Here is a 25,545-nt window from a genome sequence, read left to right on the forward strand (position 1 = left end):
CTCTGGTAAAAATAACCTTTTAAAAAATCTTTGAGATTAGCAACTAGCCTGGAATTGCTGGATCACACTTTTATCATCAACTAGTCATCAATATCTATTCACTAGAGTACACTCAACAACTCCAAGCAAGTTTCAATTAACAATAGGTACTCACAAGAGTTCATTATACATTAAAGCAATGTCTTTTTATGCAAGCAAACCTGACTATTTTCTTTGCAGACTTTTGATTCATTTTATGAAATACATTTGTTTAGAGCTAATACTTTGTTTTGTATGTTTTAGCAGGGTAGTGACACGGATTCCAGAGGGAGAAGGAGTGCTTCTGGTGAGTTATTGGGGACAAAACAAATAAACAAGTCATCTGGGGCCATGTTATGGGGTTCATAACTTTCAGTATGTCTGGGTTTTCAACAAACAACTTTATTCATGCTTGAAATTGCACTTGAAATGTGTTTGTTCTATTGTATTGAGCGCAATAGGCTGTAAAAGTATGAGTAGCCGAGAGGCGTCCTCCTGGATGAGGCAAATTGTCACCTATGAAACGTTATTACCGGGATATTATGATCAAGGGAGGAAGGGCATGAGTAGTTGCCATTAAATTAAAGGACATTCTTCTGTATTATTTTGGGATTTGAGAGGGTGGAGTGAGCTCTGCAAAAGCAAAAAGGTGTTCCCAGGTTTCATTGGTTACTAAGAAGAAGGAAGTATTGAATTTGGGGGCATATGTACAAGCCCCTATCACCACCTCAACGTCACCTGTATTGACGTTGTGGTGGCGATAGAGGCTGCACCTTATGTACAAGGCAGCGTTAAGCCACTTAATGTGCATTAACGCTGCCTTGTACATAAGGCCCCCTTTCACACTAACCATAGCGTGAAAGGGGGCCTCATGTACAAGGGCAGTGTGTGTTGCAGTGGCTGTGTCACCACAACACCCATAAATTTGGACGCTGCCCCCTATGTACAGGAGTGGCATACATAGGAGGCAGCACTAAATTAAGACCAGGTAAAAACTGGCCTCAAGTAGGCGAAATCCACCATACAAGAGTTCTCTGATGTGTCTGGCTACTCCCTGAACAAAGACAAGACTGAGGTCAAATTATTAAACAACTTGGGTAGTAAGGACATACTGGGCGATTCCGGACTTACCTGGCAACCCAAAAGTTTTAAATACCTGGGCTTGGAATTCGAGAAGGACCTAATCACAACCCTAAAAATAAATGAAGAACAGCTTCTGAAGAAAATATATAAACTTCTCGATGGCTGGCCCCCAAAATACCTCTCGTGGTGGGGAAGGGCGGAAACATTAAAAATGATGATTACTCCCCTAATTAATTACTTAGCAAGCATGCTCCCAATGACTTTTTCAGATTTTCTACAAAAGATAAACAAATTACTTAGTGCGTTCTTATGGCAAGGGAAGAGACCAAGGGTGTCTATGAAAAAACTACAGCTGTCTAAATTACAAGGTGGCCTAGGCCTTCCCAATTTTAAGAACTACCAAACCATCTTTTTGTGTAAACAAGGGGTACACTGGTTTGCTGAACCCTCAAGCTACATACCAATTTGGGTTGAAATAGAGAAGTCCATCATAGGCAATGCCCCCCTCCCGACGATACTCACCATGGACTTGTCACACCTTACGCATTCCAAGTACATTATGCTGAACACCAGAAGAGCCCTCCTTAGATTAGATCAAACTCACAAAACTGGCCTACAGATAAAAAAGACGACCTCCTCCTCATTATGGCATAACCCACACATCAGGATCAATGGGAAATCACCCTTCTGGGAACACTGGTCAGCTAGTGGCATCAACATGGTCTCAGACCTGTACGAGGGCCAACTCCCACTACCATACTCCACGATCCAAATAAAATATAGCCTCCAACCAATAGACTTCTGTGCCTTTCTGAAATTAAAAGCGGCCTTGTCCACCCGATCGTTTGCTCCCTCAGACCCTTGGCTGAAATCTACTCTCCCGCGCCTACTATATGCAGGTCACTTTGTTTCAAAAGCTTATAAAATGCTTTTACCTACACTGAGCAAAACCCACAGGAAAAACGAGGTTAAATGGGAACAAGAACTTAATAATACGGGAATAGACCTGGACTGGGAAAAAATTCATAGCTCAGCTCTTACACATTAAGTCTCCCTGATTCTCTCCCAAACAAAGTATATGTTGATTAACAGAGTTTTCTGGACCCCCCAAAGACTATTCAAATTGAAATTGAGAGACTCCCCTACATGTTGGAATTGTTCCTTAGCTGACGGAGACCTACCACACATGCTATTCCACTGCCCCTTACTGGGAAAATATTGGTCCAATATATTCGACTGCATTGAACACATATTTAAAATTAAACCTACGAGAGAATTTACATATGTCCTGTTAGGTGCCACAGAACCTGCACTTACAAGGGAACATGACCGCCAACTCCTTGACCTACTACTCACACTAGCGTGCAAAGTGGTCCTGTTCAATTGGAAAAGTACCTCAGAGGTCTCCTTCAAACAATGGAAAGAATGGGTGTCATGCATAAGAGGGTCTGATAACCCCGCTCTACATTCCTCCCCATGGCGAGTATCCAACAAAAAGCTGTGGAGTGCACTTGACGCCTCTTCCTTCTCATTCGAACCACCATGATAGTGCACTATAATGCCCGTTGCATCTATAGGCCTCACAATCGCCACAACACCTCTTTGTAATGAGGACACTGCTGGGACTACATATTGTGATTCTGTACAGTCCACCGGACGGTCACCTACTGCATCTGCACCTGCGGTAGAGACACCTTGCAACGCAACGGTGTATGCATTGCACTCCTATATGTCACTCGCTAAGACTTCATCTGATGAAACACAGTGAATGGTATGTTATGTTACTGCTATTGTTTCTTTTTCTAGGTAGAGTATGCTTGTCCTAATGCCTCCTGTGATATGGCGTGGTCGATATACCCCTTGTACTAGACACTGCCACTCTGTCTCAAGACACTTTACATGTATGCATCACTATACTTTTGGTGTGAGACCATATATGTACTTTTTTCATACCTATGTCATCTGCCTTACATGCGCTATGTGATCTGACTTTACTTTTACAGTGTCTTACTTATGCACTCTTTATTATGTTCTGTGCCACGATACCATACCTTACTTTATTTTACGTAGTTGACCATGGAATAACCAATGTATGTATGTTTCATTGTTTTCACCTTTGTTTCTTTATTTATTTGCTTTCCTTTTTACTTCCTTCCTCAATAAAAACGATTTGAACAAAAAAAAAGTAGGCAAAATGAGGAGAAATGCATTATTCTCCTCGTTTTTGCTTTTTCCATGTGTGCTGCCTTGTGAAAAAACAATATGCCATGGTTTGTTTATGTACAGGAAAGTGTACATAAACAAATATTAAAAAAACAAGAAATCTTGTCAATTTCATGTGCGTTGCATGAAGCAGCACACATGAAAGTGACAGAATGGCATTTCAAGATTGTTTATGTGCAATCCTCCTTGCACTCAGAAACCCTTGCACTCTGGTGCAAGGGTACCTGCATTGGCGCTCTTTTGCTAAACTTAGCCCCAATGCAGGGGGAAATGCAAGGCTGCACCATATTTTTGTAAATATGGTGCAGCCTTGTGTTTCAGAAGTGGAGGAGAGAGGCTTTTAGCCAGGAAGGAAACGCCTCTCTCCTCCACTTCCTTGTACACATTCCCCTTGGTCTGTTGTTTCAAAATGCAATTATATCGAAGAGCACATACATCAAGACCTTACAAAACGTCAGGCAACAAAGCAGTGGGTAGAAATCTGCAGCATTGCATTGTATGAATTATAAAAAATATGTACATCACAATACTTACAAAGTTTTGTTCATTTGTTGATGTAATTGGTCGCTCTGAAGCAAAAAAAACATCTTTTAGCGTAATGCTAAGTGTTGCTTCGTTGAACATGACTGCATGGTCTTGTGTGGTACATTTATACTCAAAGTACATTCTCCAGGAAAAGCAAAGTCTGCCTCCAGGACCCTCTGTCACTCGGCATTCTACCAGTTGGCAAGGGCGCATTCCCTCATCAGTTGATGCCGGATGGTTACTTTGGCAGCTGCCCACAAGGTACTTGGTGAAGCAACAGACCCCCGATTGAGCTCCAGATAACTAGCATTGTGAGACTGAATTTGTGCTTTGCCCAGGAGAGACTAGTAGCTGGAGATGTTGAAGTGTCAAGGCTTGTGGCCCAGGTTAGTCAGCCCAAGGTCCAGGGAGAGGAGGACTGGTGAGTGGTCCAATAGCATGCCCTCAAGGATCCAGGCATTCTGCTTGAGAGCGACCACCAGTTGGGAAACTAAGAAGTCATCTAGGTGGGAGTGGGTGCCATACTCTGGCGAGAGGAAAGTGTACTCCCAGTCCGTAGGGTGCAAAATGTACCAGACATCCGCAAGACCATAGTCCAAGGTGATTTTTCTCAGTAGGGCCCAGTCTGCATTGTTGCCCATGTCAAGCAGTCTGCTGCAATTCAGGACCTCATCTTGCGCCAAATTACAGCCCCCCTCAACAAGCCAATGGGTCACAATCCTTTCCATGAGGAGACGGCTAAGCTGGAGGAAGAACTGGTGTTTGGGCCCTATTGTTGCATATACAGACCTGATGCAAAGCATCTTACCCCCAGGCCTAAGCTTGACAAAGGCGCATCAACCATGTCCTCAGCACTGTGAAGGGCTGTGATTTCCACAGGAGGATTGCCACGCCACATTTTTTAGGCTGCCCAGTCCTTTCTGCCAGGGAGGGCGGGCAACTGACATGGGTCACCTTTCCCACCCACTAGCGCCAAAATTCTCCACCTCCACTGGCAAGAGACGGGTCTCATGGAGCAGTGCCACAATCACGCGCTTTGATTGGAGGTATGCTAATATCTTCTGCTCTTGATAAAGTGTGTAAGGCTATGCACATTCCAGGAGATAGTGCGTAGGGGTGCATGGTGACACATCGCAGCAATGGTCAGTATGGAGTGGATATGCAGAAGAAGGAGGGATAAAGAGGGTGAGGGGAGAAGAGGGGCAACAAAAACACAGGGAAGCAGAGAAAAAGGAAGAGAGAGGGGAAATTCCATAGTAGGGGTTTGAGAGCAGGGGATGGGAAGCAGATACAGGGAAGGAGGAGGAGGGCAACCACATTACGAGGGAGGAGAGTGGAATGGTGAGGTATGACTGGCTCGGGAGGTGAAAGAGCAGGAGAAGAAGCCTGACCCTGGGAAAAAGCAATGGGCCTGAAGGTAAGGGAGAGGACCATGGGACAACTAGAGGGGAACCACATTTGGCACCTCAATGGAAGCCTTAAAACCTTAAACCAATGGTCCAAACCTGGGAGCTTGAGAGGCCTGAAGTGGAGGGGAAACAGAGCAAGGGGCCAACAGAGGAGCTGAAGAATCTACAGAGTCCCCGGAGGCTTGGGGGTGGTGGAATGTGGAGGCTAGGGCATGAAGAGCATCAGGGTTCCTGAGCTCCAAGTGGCACCCAGGGCCTATAACGGGCACCCCGGGGATGTGTTGGTTAGTGCTGGAGGTTCTGATGCAGTAAAACTTGTTCAAGCAGCTGGCCAGGGTGACAGAGGGGATGAGGAGGAGGTTGCGCAACAAGGAAATGATACAGCAGGGTGCAGGGGTCAGGCACTAGGGAACCATATACAAAAAAACACTAAATCCCCTGATGGTAGAGAGAATAAGAGTAACAAAAATAATGGGGGATAACACCAGAGGCAGGGGAGATAGCATTGAAGACAATGAGATGCATAAGCCAGACAGAGTGGGTAACAAGCTACATCCCCCACCAGCCTTTGGCACGTACACAGACGAAAAAAACAGGGCATCAAAGGCAACAAACTGCAATACCAACAATCAATAAAGCAAGAATACATAAATGCAGGTTGCAGACACTCAGATAATACTCATCCGGTAGTCCGAAGGGCCCCGAAGGCTCAGGTCAGCCGGAAGTGGGTGGGAGTGAAAGGGGACACTTTAGTCCTTGAGCAGCCCAGGCTTCAGCGAGAAGCAGGACTTGCCATGCCCTAGATCCTGTGTGAACTCTGCTACTACCTGAATCACCTTGTCCTTGCCCTCTGAGATCTGTGTGAACAGTCATGGAGTCTGTCTGCTGGGTTGCACCCCAGGGGGCATCAGTCCTCAGTTGCAAGGACCATTTTGGACAACTGTTGCTAATGACTCTGCAGGGGTCATGTCCATCCTCTTTTCCTGGAGACCTTCCAGAAAGGAGCACAGCACCCCTGGGTCAAAATCCTTTGTGATCTATGGGCCCAAAGAGCCTGAATTTGATGTCCAGTTTGCGCTATTGGGGCTTGAGGGTTAGGAAGGCCTTCCGCTTATTCTTGGTCTCCAGCGAGAAATTCACCTCTATGCTGATCTCATGGCTCTCAAATTCATATGCGCCGTGGGTGCAGGCCTTAGCCAGGAGTTGCTGAACCTGCTCATGATGGAGGAAGCAGGCTACTAGGGGCCATACCTGACCTTACATCACTACACAAGATGGACCCAGGATGTGGGCTCCCTAGATTTCTAGATGGAGAGAGAAATTCAGCCCCATGAGGGTGGGGAGGTCTCTGAAGAAGCCTAGGGTATATGATCCCTTTGTGTATCCCGGAAAGTTGAAGAACCGTAGGTTATTCCTGAGGCTCCAATCCTCTAGGTCGGTGAGCTTGTTGGGGAGGTGCCAAAGTTCCAAGTCTCAGTCTGGGAGGTGATTGAGTGTCTCCTCCATTGTCAACAGGTGGTGCTCCACCCCTTCCATCCTGTTATAGCCCGGATAGTCCTCAATCTGCCAAGAGGTCAAACATATTGGTTTCCATGCCCTCCAAGCAACAAACCAGCACCAAGATTTATTGTAGTATCCTGTCCCTCATGCCATCCTGAGGTAGGGGGAGCTGAAGCAGCGGCGGCAGATGCAGGGCAAGACAGTGTGACATTCTCCTTGAAGAGCAGCTGATGAGTCAATTTACCAAAGGGCATCGAAAATACTACAGATGCGAGAGGGACACACAACCCCTCAGTGTGTCCAGTGAGGACTCCAACAGGGGGCTGGGCTGTTCATTGTGGGGACAGAAGAGGTTGGCTGGCACTGAAGGTTCAAGGTCCAGGAGTGGTGTGGGCTGAGGACCGTCCCAGAGCTGACCCCCTTGTGCTGCCTTTCACAAGCTCAAAAAAAGTCCCCATGCAGTCAGGGTCTGCAGCCCATGGGGGTTGCAAAGAAGGCAAGCGAAGGGAACCATACACCACGGGACAGTCCTAAGCTCCAGCCCACATGCAGGCAAGCCCAGAACTGCCCAGGGTTCTGCTGCCCAGCCAAGGATAACATGCAGTGTGACACCCCTTACAATGTGGGGCCCATAGGGAAGGTCACAAGGGTCCAATCATCAGTCAGAGAATGACGCTGCTGCAGGACACTCTGGGCACTTGCCACACTACCTGTGCAGCCTTGAGTATACAAAGACCCCTCACCTTGATACGTCCAAGAGGTCAGAAAAAGGCAATGCCCATCTCAACGTGGACCCTGTGGTTTTGCGCCGTTCCATGATGGTAATAGGTGGGCCCTGGCCAGGCCCCATGCAATCCAAGCGAGGTGAAGAAGAAGTGGGGGCCAACAGCAAAGAGCTCGGAGAAGCAGGATGGGTGAGGAAGGGGAAGGCCGTCTATCACCCCAGCTCCAAGGCGTCCTGCAATGAGCTCACAGGACAAGGCCAAAGGGTGGGGTAGATCCCCTATCAGGGGTACCAGGCAGGTAATTAGGGTGAGCGAAGATGGGGAGAGCAGGTTGTCACCACTGCCCCTGGTGTCTAGTGTCTTGTAGTGGGCCACTGGGCAAAGTCTTGGTCCCAGGATAGCAGGGTGGGCGAGATCAGAGAGGGCAGGCAATTGCCCCTGCTCTCTAGTACCCCACAACAGGCTTATCTGTCCCAGCCCTGGCCCCAGGGGGCATATGGGCAAAGATGAGGAAGGGTAGGCCACTGCCCTCGCACATCAGTTTCCAGAGGTGGGCCCATGGGAAAAATCAAGGTACCAGAGCCCCTCAGAGAGGGCCCACCTCCAGAGGCTGCATGCCTGGCATTGTCAGGAACCAGCATTGGCTCCTTGCTCTGCAGGCAGTAGAGCTGTTGGGCGGTGTTCGGTTGTGTCCAGGTGCCAACTCCACTGCTAAGCCCCAGCCCTCAGGAGGCATAAAAGAATGGGGAGGGCAGGCTATCACACCCGCTTCCCGATGCCAGGAAGTGGTCTGCAAGCCAAGTTCGGGCCCACAGCTCCTTTTTTGGCATGGCCTTGCCCTCAGTGATATCAGGTTAGGCGCAGCAGCAACTGGCGAAGGATCCTTGCTCTGTGAGCCACTGGAAAAGAGGCCAAAATAGTCAGGGTCTGTTGGCAGCTAGGTGAAGAGACAGGCCCCCACCACTATTACTGAGCTTCCGGTGTTGCTGGGCCTCCTGATGCCACAGAGCTCTATGGGCAGGTGGCCATTATAGTGGGAGCGGTACAAAAGGGGGTGGTGATGGACGGAGCATCTGAATCAATCAAACACTCACACCCAGTCAAAAGAACTGGGTTTAATCCATCACCGTTCTTTAGCCCACTATGCAACCCCAGTTCAGACATGGCTATATGCAAATCAGTCTGACCCTGTGCCTCATGGGAACAGTCCAGCCCGAACTGCCAAGCCATGTCTTCCCTGGACCGGAAACAAGCTTCCGAGGACCGGTTTCTGGCATTCCAGCCGTCTTCAGCCGGCTTGCTTGAATCCAGTGGCAAAGTGAGCAAGGGACTCACGTCTGAGCATACCCTGACACACTTATGGCAGCCAAAAGCGGTACAAAAGGAGGTGGTGATGGACGGAGCATCTAAATTAATCAAACACTCACACCCAGTCAAAAGATCTGGGTTTAATCCATCACCGTTCTTTAGCCCACTCTGCCACCCCAGTTCAGACATGGCTATATGCAAATCAGTCTGACCCTGTGCCTCATGGGGACAGCCCAACCCGAACTGCCAAGCCATGTATTCCCTGGACCGGAAACAAGCTTCCGAGGACCGGTTTCTGGCATTCCAGCCGTCTTCAGCTCGCTTGCTTGAATCCAGTGGAAAAGTGAGCAAGGGACTCACGTCTGAGCATACCCTGCCACACTTATGGCGGCCAAAAGCGGTGCAAAAGGGGGTGGTGATGGACGGAGCATCTGAATCAATCAAACACTCAACAACGTTACGTCTCACTTCATACAATCTCATGGTATGTGGCTAGGCTGATATCCAAATTAAATTAGTCCAACTGTGGGGACCTAATACATAGACATTAAATATGTATGGTCTTGGAAATATGGGTCTTCACCTGGTCTATAGCTCAAGGTATTTAACTTTAGTAAGGAGGCCACTTTATGTAGTGCTGGGTGTCCTTCTGGAGGCCTCACAATTTAGTTAATGATTTTTCTAAATGTTTGTATTAAAGATCTGGACTTGGAATATCCTAACATTATGGGTTTATCTATCGGAGCCCCCAATGGATTCATGGTAAAGTGAATTAACGTATAGAAGTGCAGCACACCAAATAATGTAGTCATCCATTCTTCATTTGCAGAGGGTACTCTAGAACAAACAAAGGGCAATAGTTCACTTCTTATTGCGGTGACTTCAATACTACCTATGAAACAATGGGGATTGAGAATACTCTCTCTAAGCAGGAAGATGAACAGTGGGATATCCCTGCTTTGGGGGCTCTTCCAATTAAAAGTTGTCCAGCTACTGCCATTAAACTAACATCAGTGACCCTGTCTAGTAGCTTGAGATGTTGCAATGGCTGAACTCTCTGTGATAGAGTGGAGACAAATCCATTTAGGAGAGATACATGTGGTACTCAGATTAAGAAAGGAACTGGCTGGACCTGTAAGAAGCAGTAAAGATGAAAGGAACTGGCTGGACCTGTAAGAAGCAGTAAAGATGAGAGAACAGGTTATTTAGGGATATAGTAGCGCACAGTAATATCTGTGCCAATAGCTGTATGCAGTTCTTTTTCCATCCATAACCCTGGGTACAGCATTTGGCAAGCAAATCAACATAGTCACTATACATCCCATTGCATTCTCACTCTAAGATACCTCTAAGGCAATTGAGAGCCTGAAAGGTGGGAGGGCATCCAAACCAGAAAGGATTCCTGGAAATCTCTGGCACTTCAACCCCCTTATCTGGGCTCTGTTGAAATGACCATCTCTGAAGAGTCACCTCAGATTTTTTGTCTTCCTTTGCTGAACTTGTTTTTGTTCATTTTAGGACTTTGTGCACTTTGTCCCTGCTAATCAGTGGCAAGGTGCTTGTGCTATCCCCTACACCAAATTGCCACATTTAATTTACTTGACTATGGCTAACACTGAATTAATTTACTTCAATTAATACATTCTACCTTCAGATTAGGAGCAGATAGAGATATGCTGTTTATACTCAATGCAAATGAATTGTAATTTAAAATCCTCTTTAATATTGAGGTCGAATATTACGTTACAGTTTTGAAAATGCCACTTTAGGTTTACATTTACATGCCCAAACCAAATGTGCATTTCTGCAAGTGTTCTGGGTCACATGTCAGTGAATGGCTTTCCTGTTGTAGGTTATTTATTGCTTCCAGACAAGGGAACGAAGAAGGCCTATGAGTGAAGGAGCTATCACCTACTCTGATTATACTTTAAAGGCCTCTGTATTCAACACAAAGACATCTGATAACAGGACTGCCCACCTTTGTCACCTTAGACAGGTTAGAGCCAAGGGAAGGGGAAGAAATTACGAGTACCAGTTTAGGGGTAGGGCAAGGAATTTCCCCACAAAAGGCTTGCAACAGATACACAAATTGGACCTTCAGAACCTCTCATCAGAACACTCCTAGACCTGTGGAAGATTCTGAAGAAGGACTACCTTCTGTCTGAGGATGAGTGACTGCCCTGTTGACTGCAGAAAGGATTGGGCCTAGATGCCTTGAACCTGGGTCACACAGGTTCAGGGCATTTTTTACGATTAGTTGGCTGACCTCTTGTATGAGCTATAGGAACACAACAAGTTTCCAGAGGCCTCCCTCCTACTGCATGGCCGACCACCTTCAGGTGGACCTTCCTGAGCTTTACTACTGTCCTCTACAAGAGTAAGTCCTGATACGCAAGAAGTGCCCTCCATGTCCTGAACCCCTGGCAAAAGTGTAAGCTCCTCCTCAAGAAAAGGTAAAAAATCATAAATTTTAGACTCCTGTGACTTTTACCCAGTCTAGTGCGGCCAGATAACAGCAAGTGGCGCTGTGTGCTTCTTGGTGGTATTTTTACCTAACATTTTGAAAATAAATTCTCTGCTTCTACTGATTGAATTTTTGATGTTTTGGTGCCATTTACTTTATTACACTTTACTCTATTTTTCTAATGTGGTTTGGGATTTTTCTTCTGTTTTGTTTTAACTTTATTCCTGCTTGTGTGCTTCATAAATACTTTACACATTGCCTTTAAGTTAAGCCTGACTGATTTTCACCAAGCTACCAGAGAGTCAATGACAGAGTTATTTAGTGACTTTTGTGGTCATCCTCACAAGGAGTGTGTTTGTTATGTGAGTCAGAATTCTAACCCTCTCAACTAAGAACCCAATTTCTTAGAGGCTCCACACATCAATCTTTTGTCAATTGCAATATCGGCTGGAGCCGATATCCCAGAAAGAGGAAGGGAGCAGAAATAATCCCTATTTATAAAGAGCGAAGAAGGGATGGATCTAGGAATGAAAGACCCATGAGCATTATAGATAAAGTCTTTTGTGGACATGTCCTTGAGAAATTGCAGAATTGGATGTTGAAGACAAATATTTAGTCCAATTTACAAGCAGGTTTTAGGACCATGATCGATACAATCGACCAGGTATTTCGCTTTGTAGCAATATATTGGATGTTTGTGACACGGCCAATAAAGGAGCACGATGACCAGACGGCGCAGCGGGCTGGCGCAGCGGGCGCGCGCCGAAGCCGCGCCAAAGCCAAGCCCGTCTGCGCCCGTCCGCAGCCGGACTCGGCCCAGGGCCATAACCCCTGGTCCCCGACTGCTGTACTCATCTCAGTACTTAAAAGAGCTGAATCCTGGTAAGGCTCATCAGGACTGTACTACTGCCCCCCCTACTTCTGTGATGGGCACTCGCCCCTCCCCTTGTCCAGGTTGTAGCTACCAACTCCCCCTATCTCATTTACCAGCCCATCTAGACCTTAATTATGTCCCGCCACATGCTTCCGATAACCCCCCTCTGCATGGCTGTCGAGCTGCGCTCAATAATACGCGCTCACTCCCATGTCATAGTTTTCAGATCAATGAGTTTATTCTCGCCCATGACCTGGATCTATTATTTGCCACTGAGACCTGGGCAGATGCCGGGTCAGGTCCGGATTTTTGCGACGCTACCCCGGATGGATATAGCGTCGCTAGACATGACAGGCCTATAGGAAGAGGTGGTGGCCTTGCAATTATTTACAAGGACAAATATCGTACTACACTCGACCCCATAAACTCTGCAAATTGTGAATCAGCGGCCTTTGCTATTAACATTAACCCCAAGCAAGCTCTAAAAGGTATAATATTATACCGTCCCCCTGGCCCCCGTAATCCCTTTCTCTCCACTTTTTCTGACCTGAATGATAACGTTATAGGTTCAGAAATATATACGATACTGGGAGATTTTAACTTCCATCTGGAAGAGCAGGACAACTCTGATACTATTCAACTTATTACTGATCTTTCCAACCTAGGACTGCATCAATTAGTTAAGGGCATCACACATCAAGCTGGACATACCCTTGATGGTCTGTTCACTAACGATCCTGACATTTCTGTGCTGGACATTATTCCTATCACATGGTCAGACCACAGGGCTATTATATTTCAGCTAGATATACGGGCCACGTACCCTTCACTTCCCAGGCCCCGAACTAGGGTGGGGACTCGTGCTTGGAAAAATGCTGATATCCCTCAGATGCTAGACTCCCTGGTCTCCTCGTGTCCTCAGGGAGGAAATACTCCTGCACTATCAGCTTCAGATTTCCAGGATTGGATCCGAAGTGCCGCCGATCTAGTAGCCCCAGAGAAACTCACGAGACCTAACAGAGCATCTCCTTCGGCCGCCTGGTATAATGAAGATCTTAGACTCCATCGCCAACACTGTAGGAATCTAGAAAGGCGATGGAGGAAAGCCTACTGCCCCATAGCTAGACAAAATTTATAAAGATGCCCTTATGATTTATAAAAAGGCGATTATGGCTCGAAAAACGGTTTTCTTCTCGGCGCAAATTGAGACCGCTGCTAACTCTGCCAGAGAGCTGTTCTCTGTTGTCACGACTCTGTCCACCCCCCCCTCTGGCCCTGGAGTTGACCCCTCACAGACCTTTTGTAATGAACTATCTTCTTTCTTTACCACAAAGGTGGCAGATATATATGCTTCATTCGAAGGGGATATCAAAACTGAACGCAGAGGCGGTACTGTGAAAGAAGTACTTTCCCATTACAATCATGACTCCTTCTCATGTTTTCTACCTGCCTCACATGATGATGTTACTAAACTCATCTTTACCATCAAATCGGGCTCCCCTCTTGACCCTTGCCCTCCTTCTGTGATGCTAAAACTCACAGAAGTGATCTCACGCTCCCTCATGGAGATCTGCAATACTGCATTTCAGACCGGCCAATTTCCTAGTATATGGAAAAAGGCTGTTATAAAACCCCTGTTAAAAAAACCATCCCTAGACCCCACAGCTGTCGCCAGTTATAGAACTATTGCGTGCCTGCCCTTTCCTGCCAAAGTATGCGAATTCCTGATGAATAGACAGCTCTCAGAGTTCGTCTAGACCCACCAACTTCTCAACGAAACGCAGTTTGGTTTTAGGAAAGGGCATGGAACAGAGACCGCCTTGATAAAGGCCTCTGATGAGATCAGGGCGATCATGGATCAGGGAGGGGCGGCTGTCCTCATCCTTTTGGATTTGTCAGCGGCTTTTGACACGGTCGACCATGTCACTCTAGTCGACCGTGTCACAGCCCTGGGGATAAACGGCTTGGCCAGGGATCTCATCTCATCTTTCCTGGCAAACCGTACCCAGACAGTGAGGCTGGGAGACTTCTATTCTCCTATCTCTGCACTCCCTTGTGGAGTCCCACAAGGCTCCTCGCTAAGTCCTATGCTATTCAACATCTATGTAGCGGACTTAGCGAGGGTAATAAAGGCCAATGGGGTACGGCTTACATCGTACGCAGATGATACCCAGCTGGTTCTGGGTATCCATAGGGACGGCCTCACTGTGGCAGCCAACTTCCAGAGAACTATGCTTGAGGTCAGTACCTGGATGGCCTCGAATTGTCTTAGGCTCAACTCGGACAAGACCGAGATTATGACCTTCGGAAAACTCCCTCATGAATGGTCTCCTAGTTGGTGGCTGGAAAAGCTCGGCCATCCACCTGTCCCAGTGGAAAAAGCCAGAAATCTGGGAGTGATTTTTGACAGCAAGCTGGCTTTTGACCTCCACACTAACAAGGTTGTCTCATCATCATTCTTTATTTTAAAAAAAATTAAGAAGCTACTGCCTTATCTCCCCCCCTCAGCTGGGAAGACTCTGGTCTCCACCTTAGTCTTCTCTAAAATAGATTATGGAAACGCTCTCCTTCTTCACACCCAGAAGCGTGTCATAACGAAGCTGCAATCCATCCAAAACACGGCTGCTAGGATTCTTTTAAACATTCCTCGCCGCAAATCCACCAATTCTGGCATTTGTCAGCTCCACTGGCTGAGAGTTGAGAGCCGCATTAAATTCAAGGCCCTCTGCATTGCATATAAGGCAGTATATGGCATAGGACCCAGGTTCCTGACCGAAGCTTTTCAGCTGTATACTCCCAGAAGGCAATTAAGATCGGCCGACACCAGCCTCCTCCCTGTGCCACGTACAAGAACGGCCACCTGGGGAGACAGGCGCTTTCTTGTGGCCACTCCAAAACTCTGGAATCTTCTGCCACTTGCCATTAAAACTGCCCCGAACCTGATGAGCTTCCGCAGGCTCTTAAAAACATGGTTGTTTAACCAGTAAGAGGTTGTTTAACCGGTAAGAGGATGGCTGACTCCAGTAGCACCACAGCGCCGAGACACCCCAGGGTATTTGTTGCGCTATAAAAATTACGTAAATAAATAAATAAAAAAATAAAATAAAAAAGTAACACTTCTATGTGGCTTTCTTGGACTTGAGGGCAGCTTTCTGTCTCATTCTAAGGCATACATTGTGGAAAGTCCTAAAAATAAAGGGGTCCCGGATGATTTGCTGAACTCGATAATATTTTTACACACAGAAAATTATGTCCAGGTCATATTTGGAAAAAGGTGTATTTGACAGATAATATCTACATTCAGAAAGGTGTGAGACAGGGATATGTGTTAGCCTCTTACCTTTCCTCTATATCAGTTATGTTGTTGGATTTCTTGGTGCTTCCTCCAGATTGAATGGTCTTAAAATCCCTGCTCTGTTGTTTGCAGACAATACTCTTTTAATATCCAAGACACGTATAGGCTTACAGTGTCCGCTGACCATATTTTCAGATTTTTGTGCACAACACCGTTTAGGGATCAACCCTTCTAAAACCACCAGATATATGGTTTTCAATCTATGGAGGCAGTTTAGGGGAGGGCTGACAATGGAAGAGACATAACTCGAAAGAGTACCGAATTTGGGTTACTTCAGCATCAGATTAGCAAACAGACTCTCGGGAACACCACAAATTGTAAAAAAACAAAAAACTAACTCTGCAACATAGAGCAGTGTCTGTCTTAAAATATTCAAAACTATCATATCCATATCAGTTTCTCCGGCACCAGGCATTTTTTGGTCAAAGGGAGTAGGAGCTGCATTATATTCTGTAGACATTTGGAGAATGTGTTACATTAGTAGTCTAACCAGGTCAGAGAATACATATTCAAGATCCTTAGTGGTTTTGTCTCAAATTGTTCCTTTGCAGCCATTATATTTTGACATGGATCTCAAAAGCATTGCATATCTAGCCACGCTTGATCTTCTTCTTTTTTGGCTTTGTATCTATCAAACTGAAAAGTTAGAGACATACAGGAACTCACTTGTTGAGATGCTGACTTTAGAGAAGGATAGCATCATACTGTGGTTAACATTGGTGAAAAGGTAGTTCTATTCCTTAGGACAATATGCAATGTGGGATGACCCCAGATCCCTCAATACACGCTGTGCGGAAATGCTGAAATAAAAATCTTGGCCATATGTAATTGAAAAGTAGTATTCAGACTAAAGACGTGGTGGAATGGTGGAACAGTTTATAGTGAGCAAGAATGGTCCATACTTCGAATACGTTATGAATAATGTCACACCCCAGGGTGCTAGGTCTTTGTACTTAAAATTTCGGCAGCATATACTACCAGTTAACAGTTTCTGCAATAAGTGTCAGACAGATCTTTTAAAATCTGACATTATGGACACTGTGAAAATCTACCATTGAAAGAGAAGCACATTTGTTGTTCTTTTGTACTGCATATAGCTACTCAAGAAGGGAATTAATCATACGCTTATACCATAATTTGTGTACAAGACATTACAACAAAGCACTGAGGATTTTAAAATCTGACAATTTGATAATTTCTGATTTCTTGATATTTGGTTTGTCAAAATGTTTGCATTTGGCATGGCACTAAAAGCTACGGAATTAACCTGACTGACTGCACTTGGGGGCGATGTCTTGATGTATTTATGTGCTTTTTATATGTTAAAATGGGTTAGTTTGTATCTTGTTGTATGCATTTATATTGCTGTTTGATGGGGCATTCCCTGAAATTAGCATATTGGTGATGATGACGATGATGATGAACTAAAAAAAATGGAGGGGGGAATACTGCTCAGCTCCTGGCTCTTCTGAACAAGGAAATTGAGTTTAGCTAAGACCTGGGAGAACCAAAGGCTGTCTTCTAACTCCTTTCAAAGCTATTGCTGTGAATGTTAAACAGTTATCAGCTGTGGCTCTACAAACTGCTGCTAACTGTTGAACATTCACAGCAGTAGCTGAGAAACAAATGCTTTGGAACTGCAGGTGGCTTCAACCCGTTTGGGTTCAGATAGGCCTTTTGTTTTTAAATTAGAACATTTTGCCCTCATGGGACGGAGTGTTCTAATACCCTTATAGACCACCTTAGCGGGCAATACTGGCCATTAAAGGCCAGCTTCTATGTTAAAGGCCCTCACCTTCATCTCAGGCCTTTAACACCATGGTGGGCCTTTAAGGACTGGTATAGCCTGCTACAGCAGGTTATACAGCTACATTAAACAGTTCCCGGCATAATGTAATAAACTTTTTACTGCCAGAAATACATTGAGGTTCGGTGTGTAAAAGAGGCTTCAAAGGAGTGTATTAGTAGTTTAACCAATCAAAAACAGCCTTTCCATCATCATGACATTAAGCAACAATTACCTGGAAGGTGATCCAAAACTCTGAGGACCTGGTTCACAAAGGGCCTCTGCACTCGTGGCCACCTTAGCCGTGGTGGAAGCCAACATAGTTGTGGGGAGGGCCCCAGCACCTGTGGCGGGACCTCCGTACAGCAGTTATCCATTGAGGACATTCTTCACAAGTGTAGGTCTCCGCCAGGGCTGTGGGGTTTCTGGGACCAGTACAGAAACCCTTTGTCACTCCCTCAGAGTGTTAAAAAAAGGTTTGATTTTCGTTAGCAATGAAAGTTGATTCACTCTATTATTGAACGACTATGAGCTGAGATGCCTATCTTGTCAATTAGATTGGCCTACAGAAGGATTTTCCTATCAATCAAGGGATTAGGCTAATATTTTAATGAGTCCATGACCAGGGGTCCTCATCCTCATGCAAGTCAAAATAATTTCAAGAAGTGCCTCATGGTCAACTAAATAAAGGCTGCTGATAGATTGAGCAGGACAGGCACACACAATGTTGGCAAGGATCAATAATTCGTGGCTTAAGTGGTATACAGAGGAATCAACCATATTGTAAGTAATGTAAAAACGTGACCATTGATGTGCCAATAAAGTACTTCACTATGTTCCCTATACTTGCCCAAAAGAGTAGCAAAAGAGCAAACATTTGACACATCTTCACAATTCAACAGTGGCTATATTAGGCCCATCCTGCATCCAGGGAATCAGGAAACATCCACTGTGCCAAAATGGCATTTGGGAATAGAAAACAACATTAGGAGGGAGTTAGGAATTTGCTTTAAAAATAGATTTGGAGAAAACGCAGTGGAATGGACTGTAGCCAAAGTATAGCCTAAGGAATAACAAAATCATTAGTTTAGTTAATGGAGAAAAAATCCTTCCAAACTGCAGATGTGTTGTCTGATAAAGTAGTGGATACGATGACAAAGATTAGATTTGATGCTGAAACAGTACAATGATTCAAATATTGTGTTTTTCTAAATGAGCTTTTGTAGGCTTTCAAATAAGCGTTCGTGTCACGGAGTTAAGCGAATTCATTCACAGTGTAGCTACAGTGAACGACTGTTTGAAGCTCTTTTTATCGTTTGCTGTTGCAGCCCAACATGTATTGCTTTGCTTTGCAACAGACTTTTGCAAGCACCACTTAAAAGAGCTCATTGCATCTACGCCCAATTAGGAATAGCAGAAGGAGCCTGGCCTAATCAAAGTGTAGGGAAGCCTTCCATACTCTGTATCAAGTGTGACCGCAGAGTCGTGAAAGTTTACAAATTGTGCAGAACTCTGTGCGAGCTGCAGGTAGGTGTCCAAGAAGAAGCTCAGCAATGGATCTTGGTTTGTGAAACAAGGAAGACAATTCCAATCCAATCTATTCATAAGCACCAAACACCAATCAGCACCTAGGTGCAGCCTAAAGGTACATAACCATCGAAGGTCCTTATACACATGGGTTGTTAACGACTGACGTAACTAATTATGCCAGAGGCGAATCCCCAGATGATTGATACGGGCTGTGGGGGTCTGATTGGTGTTCTGCTGGGATAGGAAGTGGTATGATGAGCTGCACATTGACAGAAAGTCAGATTCTTCTTTGAGAACAGGCGTTCCCTATAATCAGGCCGGAGTGGCATTGGTTATGCCATGTCTGGTGTGGGCGATAGGGGATAAGAAGGTAACCATTTGTGTGGCCCTTAGTTAGACATTTCTTGATTACTCAATAGGACACTCAGGACGAGCTGTTATATCGCTGGCCAGATCAGAGCCATATGTGGGCAGTCTCCACATGAACATCCTATTGGAGATCAACCCAGGAGGAACGAGGCACGGAGTTTGCAAAATATTTCTTGGTATCCATATCTGCTAATTCTCGTGGCCAGTGAGAGGCAGGGAGTAAACTGTCATTTTAGGGGTACCATGTCAGATGGGTGAGTACAGATTACTCAGCAGGGTCCTATTTCACTGCCCACCACATATAAGTTGCTCGTGACATTGAGACACAACTGATGACACCTTGTGCTTTCCAGAAGTCAACATATTTTTGTGTAATCTGCTATTTATTATATCACAAATATATTTATTAGAGGCAAAGCTCACCCCTACGCACACATGCTTGCTGCTACCTCACCATCTATTGTGCTACCAGCTCAGAAAAGTTATTTGAGTACTGTATATTTACCGACAAGGGTGGTGGAGAAATTCAATCCCCTTTAAAGGATATTCAGGCACCTTACCTCACCCTGGGATGCATGTATGCGATTTATAGGTGGACAATGAGTTTTACAGGAAGAAGTGCTTATGTTGCCCAGCTTTGTGAAGTGGCCTGTGAGCAGATATGCGTATGGTAATGAACGACTGAGGATCTAAACCTGCTCCTGTACAGCGTAGTGCCAACCTGCAGACATGCTGCCTGCTGAAAGCAGTTATCACCCATATAGGGAAACTGCAGGGCAACTGAAGCATGTTGCACACTAGTTATGTTTAGAGATTACCTGTTCCTGCTGTAATGTACAAAAGGTTTCATACTGTGCTGCTTCAGTTAGTGTCTATTTGGGACACAAATGCGGCGAGTGCAAGGTAAGTGGTTTTTATTTATTTTTAAATTTTAACTTTACCTATTCCGTCGTCTGTTGACTTCCTCCCCCTGGCCCCGCCCGCCCTGTCCTACACCGCCTCAACGCCACACTGCTGCTACCTGTGCAGGCCACGCCTGCGCAGTAGCAAGACACTCAGGCACAGATCTACTATTCTGTGACCCAAAGCAACACTGCACCAAAGTTGCTGCGCTGCCTTGTATCAAAGGCAAAACAACAGTTGATGGACAGAATGCAGAACAATGTCATACATTCACCCCGGTACAGAGATATGGGCCTAAATCCATCGTTTGTTTGCACTCCACACCACCCCAGTTCAGACATGGCCATATGCAAATCATCCTTGACCCTGTGCCTCATGGGAACAGTCCAGCCCGAACTGCCAAGCCATGTCTTTCCTGGACCGGAATCAAGCGTCCTAGGACCAGTTTCTGGCTATCAGCCGTCTTCAGCCAGGATAGCTTGACTACAGTGGTGTGGAGAGCATGGGACACATGTCTGAGCATACCCATCCCACTTGGGGTGACAAATGCAAAACAACAGTTGATGGACAGAATGTATAACAATGTCATACATTCACCCCAGTACAGAGATCTGGGCCTAAATCCATCGTTTCTTTGCACTCCACACCACCCCAGTTCAGACATGGCCATATGCAAATCAGCCTTGACCCTGTGCCTCATGGGAACAGTCCAGCCTGGCCATGTCTGAACTGGGGCGGTGTGGAGTGCAAAAAAACAAAGGATTTAGGCCCAGATCTCTGTACTGGGGTGAATGTATGACATTGTTCTGCATTCTGTCCATCAACTGTTGTTTTTGCGCTTGTATCAAAGGGAGAGAGAAAAAAATTGGCATATCTACTAAGATAGCGTGCATTTTTACTTTACCCCAGCACCTGTGTGCATTTGACAGCCATGTGCCAGTTCACACACCCTTGTGCCATAGTGTAACGCTGTGTATTTGCCTTAGCATCTGCTTTGTTTTGGAAGGCAACCCTTCCAGGACAAAAACTTTTCTTTCAAGCTTTTCCTATTTTGTATGTGTGCAGGACACATGCAAAGTTGGAGAAACGAGAAAAAATTACAACATGTCTCCTGGTTACACCTGTTGTAATAAGGTGTAAGGATTGGACACAAATCCCTGTTTATTAATCTTAGTCGATACATATTTGCATCAAGACCCATGGGTGGTTGCATGGAAATGTCTGTGCTTCACCCATTGAACTCACCCATGGCACAAACTAGTGCAAATCAGTGAACAGCAGAACTTTCCATTACTTTGGGATACTATCCAACGCAAATCCTGATGTGTGTTAAATAGTACATCCCACCCTAATACTGTGCACCAGGTTTGCATCACAAATTGATGCAAATCTGGTGCAAAGCTTTAGTAAATCTGGGCTAAAATTTGAGTTCATCTGGTTGGTTAACTCTAAAAGATGCTTCGATAAAAATAGGTGTAGAAAGGGTAAACAGACAAAGTCAATCATTTTGTGTTTGGAAGAAATTTATTTGGGATGATGCTGCAAATTTATTACATTGTTCACGTTGAGATATAAAAACGAGCAAGCCGATTTTATAGTATCCAAAAATAATAAAAAAAACTTTGCAATATACAATTTTTCATAACACTTTCCAATAACTGGAACAAAACAATAGGAATGATGTAAAGGGTCTGTTGTGATTTATGCACACTTTTTCTTTTTATGGATTTAATTGTGTTATTGTGTTTTTCATTTGTCAGAAAGCCATGTATGTTTCATTGGATATGCATAACGGGATTTGTATGTCTGTCATTTGATTCTTTTTCTTTGAACAGTGTTTATTCTTATATGTGTACTACTTTTCCTTATTAGGTCACACGATACATGGAGACTCTGACCTACACCAGTTGCCAGTGGGAAAAAATAAATCTGGTAAAAGTAAATCTGGAATTGTCATCCCTGGGAAACATACGTTTGATTCTACAGCCATTTCATCATCAGGTGATAAGATCCCCGGAGAAGAGACAAAGGAAACAGATGAAAACATAGGTTGCAATACAATTCTACTGCCTAAGGAAGAAGTTACACTTCCTATAATGAAACAACCAAAAGAATATGCCCCAGGATCAACAAGAGTGATAAGGAATCGAGGAGAGGATCGAGTCAGTGATTATGCGCTAGAAACATCTCATGATAATGAAATGAGCAGTGCGACAAGGATCCTCAACGTCTGCCAATGTTTTTCATGCGATTGGTTGCCGAAGTGGGGATGTTTTTCAAAATCCCAGTCCAAGCGTTAGTTATGAATGTTCATATGATATCAGATTATAGGTGGGCAACAGGGACTATCAGGATGTTTTTCACTGAGGGGTTCTGAGTGACATCAAATAGTCAACAAGGGCGAAGCTCAAGTTGACTAAGCCTGAGAAGAAAAACATCCCTGATATTTCCTGTTACCCATCTATAATTTTATTTCATGTATGGCTCACCAAAATGTTCTGCGGCTGCTTTGAAGTTATACGAGGGAATAGAGGAGTATTGGGAGAGTCATACATAACATGACCCGGTCTCTCTGTCGCAAAATAAATGACCTCCTTCCACCTACATATTATGTATGGCCACATTGCTTCCTTGGAGTTCTGCGAGATATCATGGACAACTCAAGCTTCAATCTTGTATTATTTGATTTCACTCAAAACCCCCCGTTGAATAACATACTGGTATTTACTGTTACCCATCTGTAACTTTGTATGTTAACCAGTACTGCTGTCATAGCAGTAAAATAGATTTAACCCCTTAAGTGCTTCGAACGTTCGGCAGCCGACGGCACCACTACCTCTGGAGTGCTGCCGTCGGCCATTGAACGTTCGAACTGCACCTGCGCAATGGAACGTCCAGCACTGGAGCTGGACGTTCCATAGCTGCTAAGGTGTTAAAATCTGAAATGTATGCTAGTGGGAGTCAGCGAATTATTACTATATCAATTGAAAGTGGTGTTTTCTTGTCTAGGTTTGCAGGGTCATAGCAAATGTGAAGAATGATAGCATGTATTGACTAAAAACACGCATTTTTATACTTTTCTGCATGAAGGTATACTACCTATTTATTCTATTTGGTGACTTACAAATGAGTGAAATGTGTCTTTATGTGGGCATTCACTTACATGTGCAAGCTGGATATTGGTTGAACTTTATTGTGCTGCATGCCAAGTGATCCAGCGCTCATAATGAAAAACTGTCTCATAAACGCTACCTATCACCTCAATACTTACCATTAATCATGAAACACATATAAAGGCGCATAATATCAATGAGACAATTTTGAGTAACTGAATCAGGTGATTTGATTAATAAAACTACTCTCATATTATTTACAATATTATTCACAACTGCTGTTTATCTTTCTTTACCATGGTTTTAAACATTTATCATTTTAATCAGATCACCAAGGCGATTGGAACAACTGATGAAAACTAGACCATGAATAAACAAGACCAGTTTGTCACTTCAAATCTAATTTATTAGCTTTATTTTTCATAAAGAAAAAGCATTAACGTTTTAGAATCATTATTTTATAAGCAATTCAGAAAGCAGCATTTTTAATATGGAAATGAATTAAGAAACTGACATTTCTAAAGCAGCTCAGAAACATGAAATATTAGCAAAATAACAGTTTCAATTCCCTAAATCTATTTCCCTGACTATTTCTAACTATACCTAGAAAGGAAAAATCATTTAAAGTCTGCTGTCCTTACGTGCGCCAAAAGTCGAACAGCATGTCACATCACTCAGGAATTGGAAGGTAAGAGAGCAGCAGCCTTTCTCTGCTCATTATGTCAGGTTTTATACCTTTCTCTCTAGCTTAACTATCTACATTTTACATTCTTTTAAGCAAATCCGAGCATTTCATTGGCTGTCCTGTGTCAGTCCACATTAGGTCATCTCCGACTCTTGACCAGGTCCAGGCTTCAATATAAGCCCTATTGTCTTTCATTTCCATTTCTTTCAGCTTCCTCAAGAAAGTTACTTTTTCCTTGAGTTTCGAACAGTCACTTCCCCACCTTGGCAGACATATCAAGTTCCTGTCCTTGAGCTCTCCATGAACACTGGTGTTACCTCGAAACCGGTCTGGTCCTCGGATGCTTGATTCCGTTCTGGGAAGGACATGGCTTTTGTAGTTCGGACAAGACTGTTCCCATGGGGCACAGGGTCAGAGCTGATTTGCATATCGCCATTGTCTAACCCAGGGTGGTGTGGAGTGCAAAAAAACGATGGATTTGGGCCCAGATCTTTGGACTGGGGTGAGTGTGTGACATTGATCCACACTCGGTCCATCACCTGTTGTGTTTGCATGAACACTTTCAAGCACAACCAAAGAACAGCTTTTTCAATTTACGATGACAATGCAGTAAGAATCTTCACTGCTGCGCAGGTGCCAAATCTTCACTCTGGACAAGCTTTTTCGTCTGCAGCTCTGACAGCCATATTTTTAACCACCTTTAGGCCTCACTTTGGAAACAATTATTGATCAAACACAAGACATTAATTAATAACAGAATTGAAACCCATTCTGTTACCCACCCCCTTTACAAATTAACCAGGGTTAATTAGGTTACCTAGCAAAGAGCATAGACAAACAACATTGTAAATACTGACAAAGACAATATACAAGATTACACAGTCAAACAATATTATAAATACTGACAAAGACAATAAACAAGGTTAGTTTATTATTGCAACATAAAGCAGATTTGTTAATCCCGTGTGTACTGATGAATGTATTCTTAAACTAAGTTGATTAGTAATTTCACCACAAGCTTATTAATTCAGTTAATTTTTATAAGAAATTAACTTCACAAGTTTGAACAAAACTTTGTTCTTCACCTTGCTTCATCACAAGCTTCCCAGTTTTTTCAGTATGTGCGCCCTTACTTAAAATGTATGTTTTCCTTCCACACAAATTTCCTGATCTCTCCTATGGCAATATGGCTGAGATACCCGCCACCCCCTCTCAACACAATCCCCAAGGATGGGAAACCGGAAACAGTTCTGAACTTTTGGAAGACGGGAGGGAGTGACCCTCCCGGCCGTATTTATTAAAATATGAAACAAAATTAAAACATTAAAATAACAGTTTCATATTATGTACAATTTCATTACCACATTGTGATGTTTGGCTAACCTTAACATATTCTCTAATACAAAGGTTCTCCTAGCCGAACTAACATCCTACAAAACAATTAACTTGAAATTTTTAAAACTGTACATCCTAACGTTTAAGGGCCAACGGCAAGGTCATAACCGGTGTCAAGATCCCTAAACCACAAATATCCCCCTCACTTGTGAGGGGCGACCGCACAGAGGTGTACCTCGAGTGCAACTACCAATTTCCCTTGACTTGACGGGGGCCCCAATAAACTCGACGCCACTTAAAGGTCGTCCGAGGACTCGTGTGAGGTATCTAGAAGGTAGCG

General features: G+C 44.5%; 1 protein-coding gene across 1 annotated transcript in view; it reads left to right on the forward strand.

Moving 5' to 3' along the window:
* Nucleotides 1-23,574, forward strand: part of LOC147685063 (GTPase IMAP family member 7-like) — a 121,517-nt gene extending 97,943 nt beyond the window's left edge. The window contains exons 3-4 of the mRNA XM_086940949.1: nucleotides 283-325; nucleotides 21,945-23,574. Coding sequence (XP_086797075.1) covers nucleotides 283-325; nucleotides 21,945-22,372 — 471 coding nt within the window. The 3' untranslated portion in view covers nucleotides 22,373-23,574. The remainder of the gene's footprint in view (nucleotides 1-282; nucleotides 326-21,944) is intronic.
* The last annotated feature ends 1,971 nt before the right edge of the window (nucleotides 23,575-25,545 follow it).

The sequence above is a fragment of the Lissotriton vulgaris genome, chromosome 10 (assembly GCF_964263255.1).
Source record: "Lissotriton vulgaris chromosome 10, aLisVul1.2, whole genome shotgun sequence".
NCBI lineage: Eukaryota > Metazoa > Chordata > Amphibia > Caudata > Salamandridae > Lissotriton > Lissotriton vulgaris.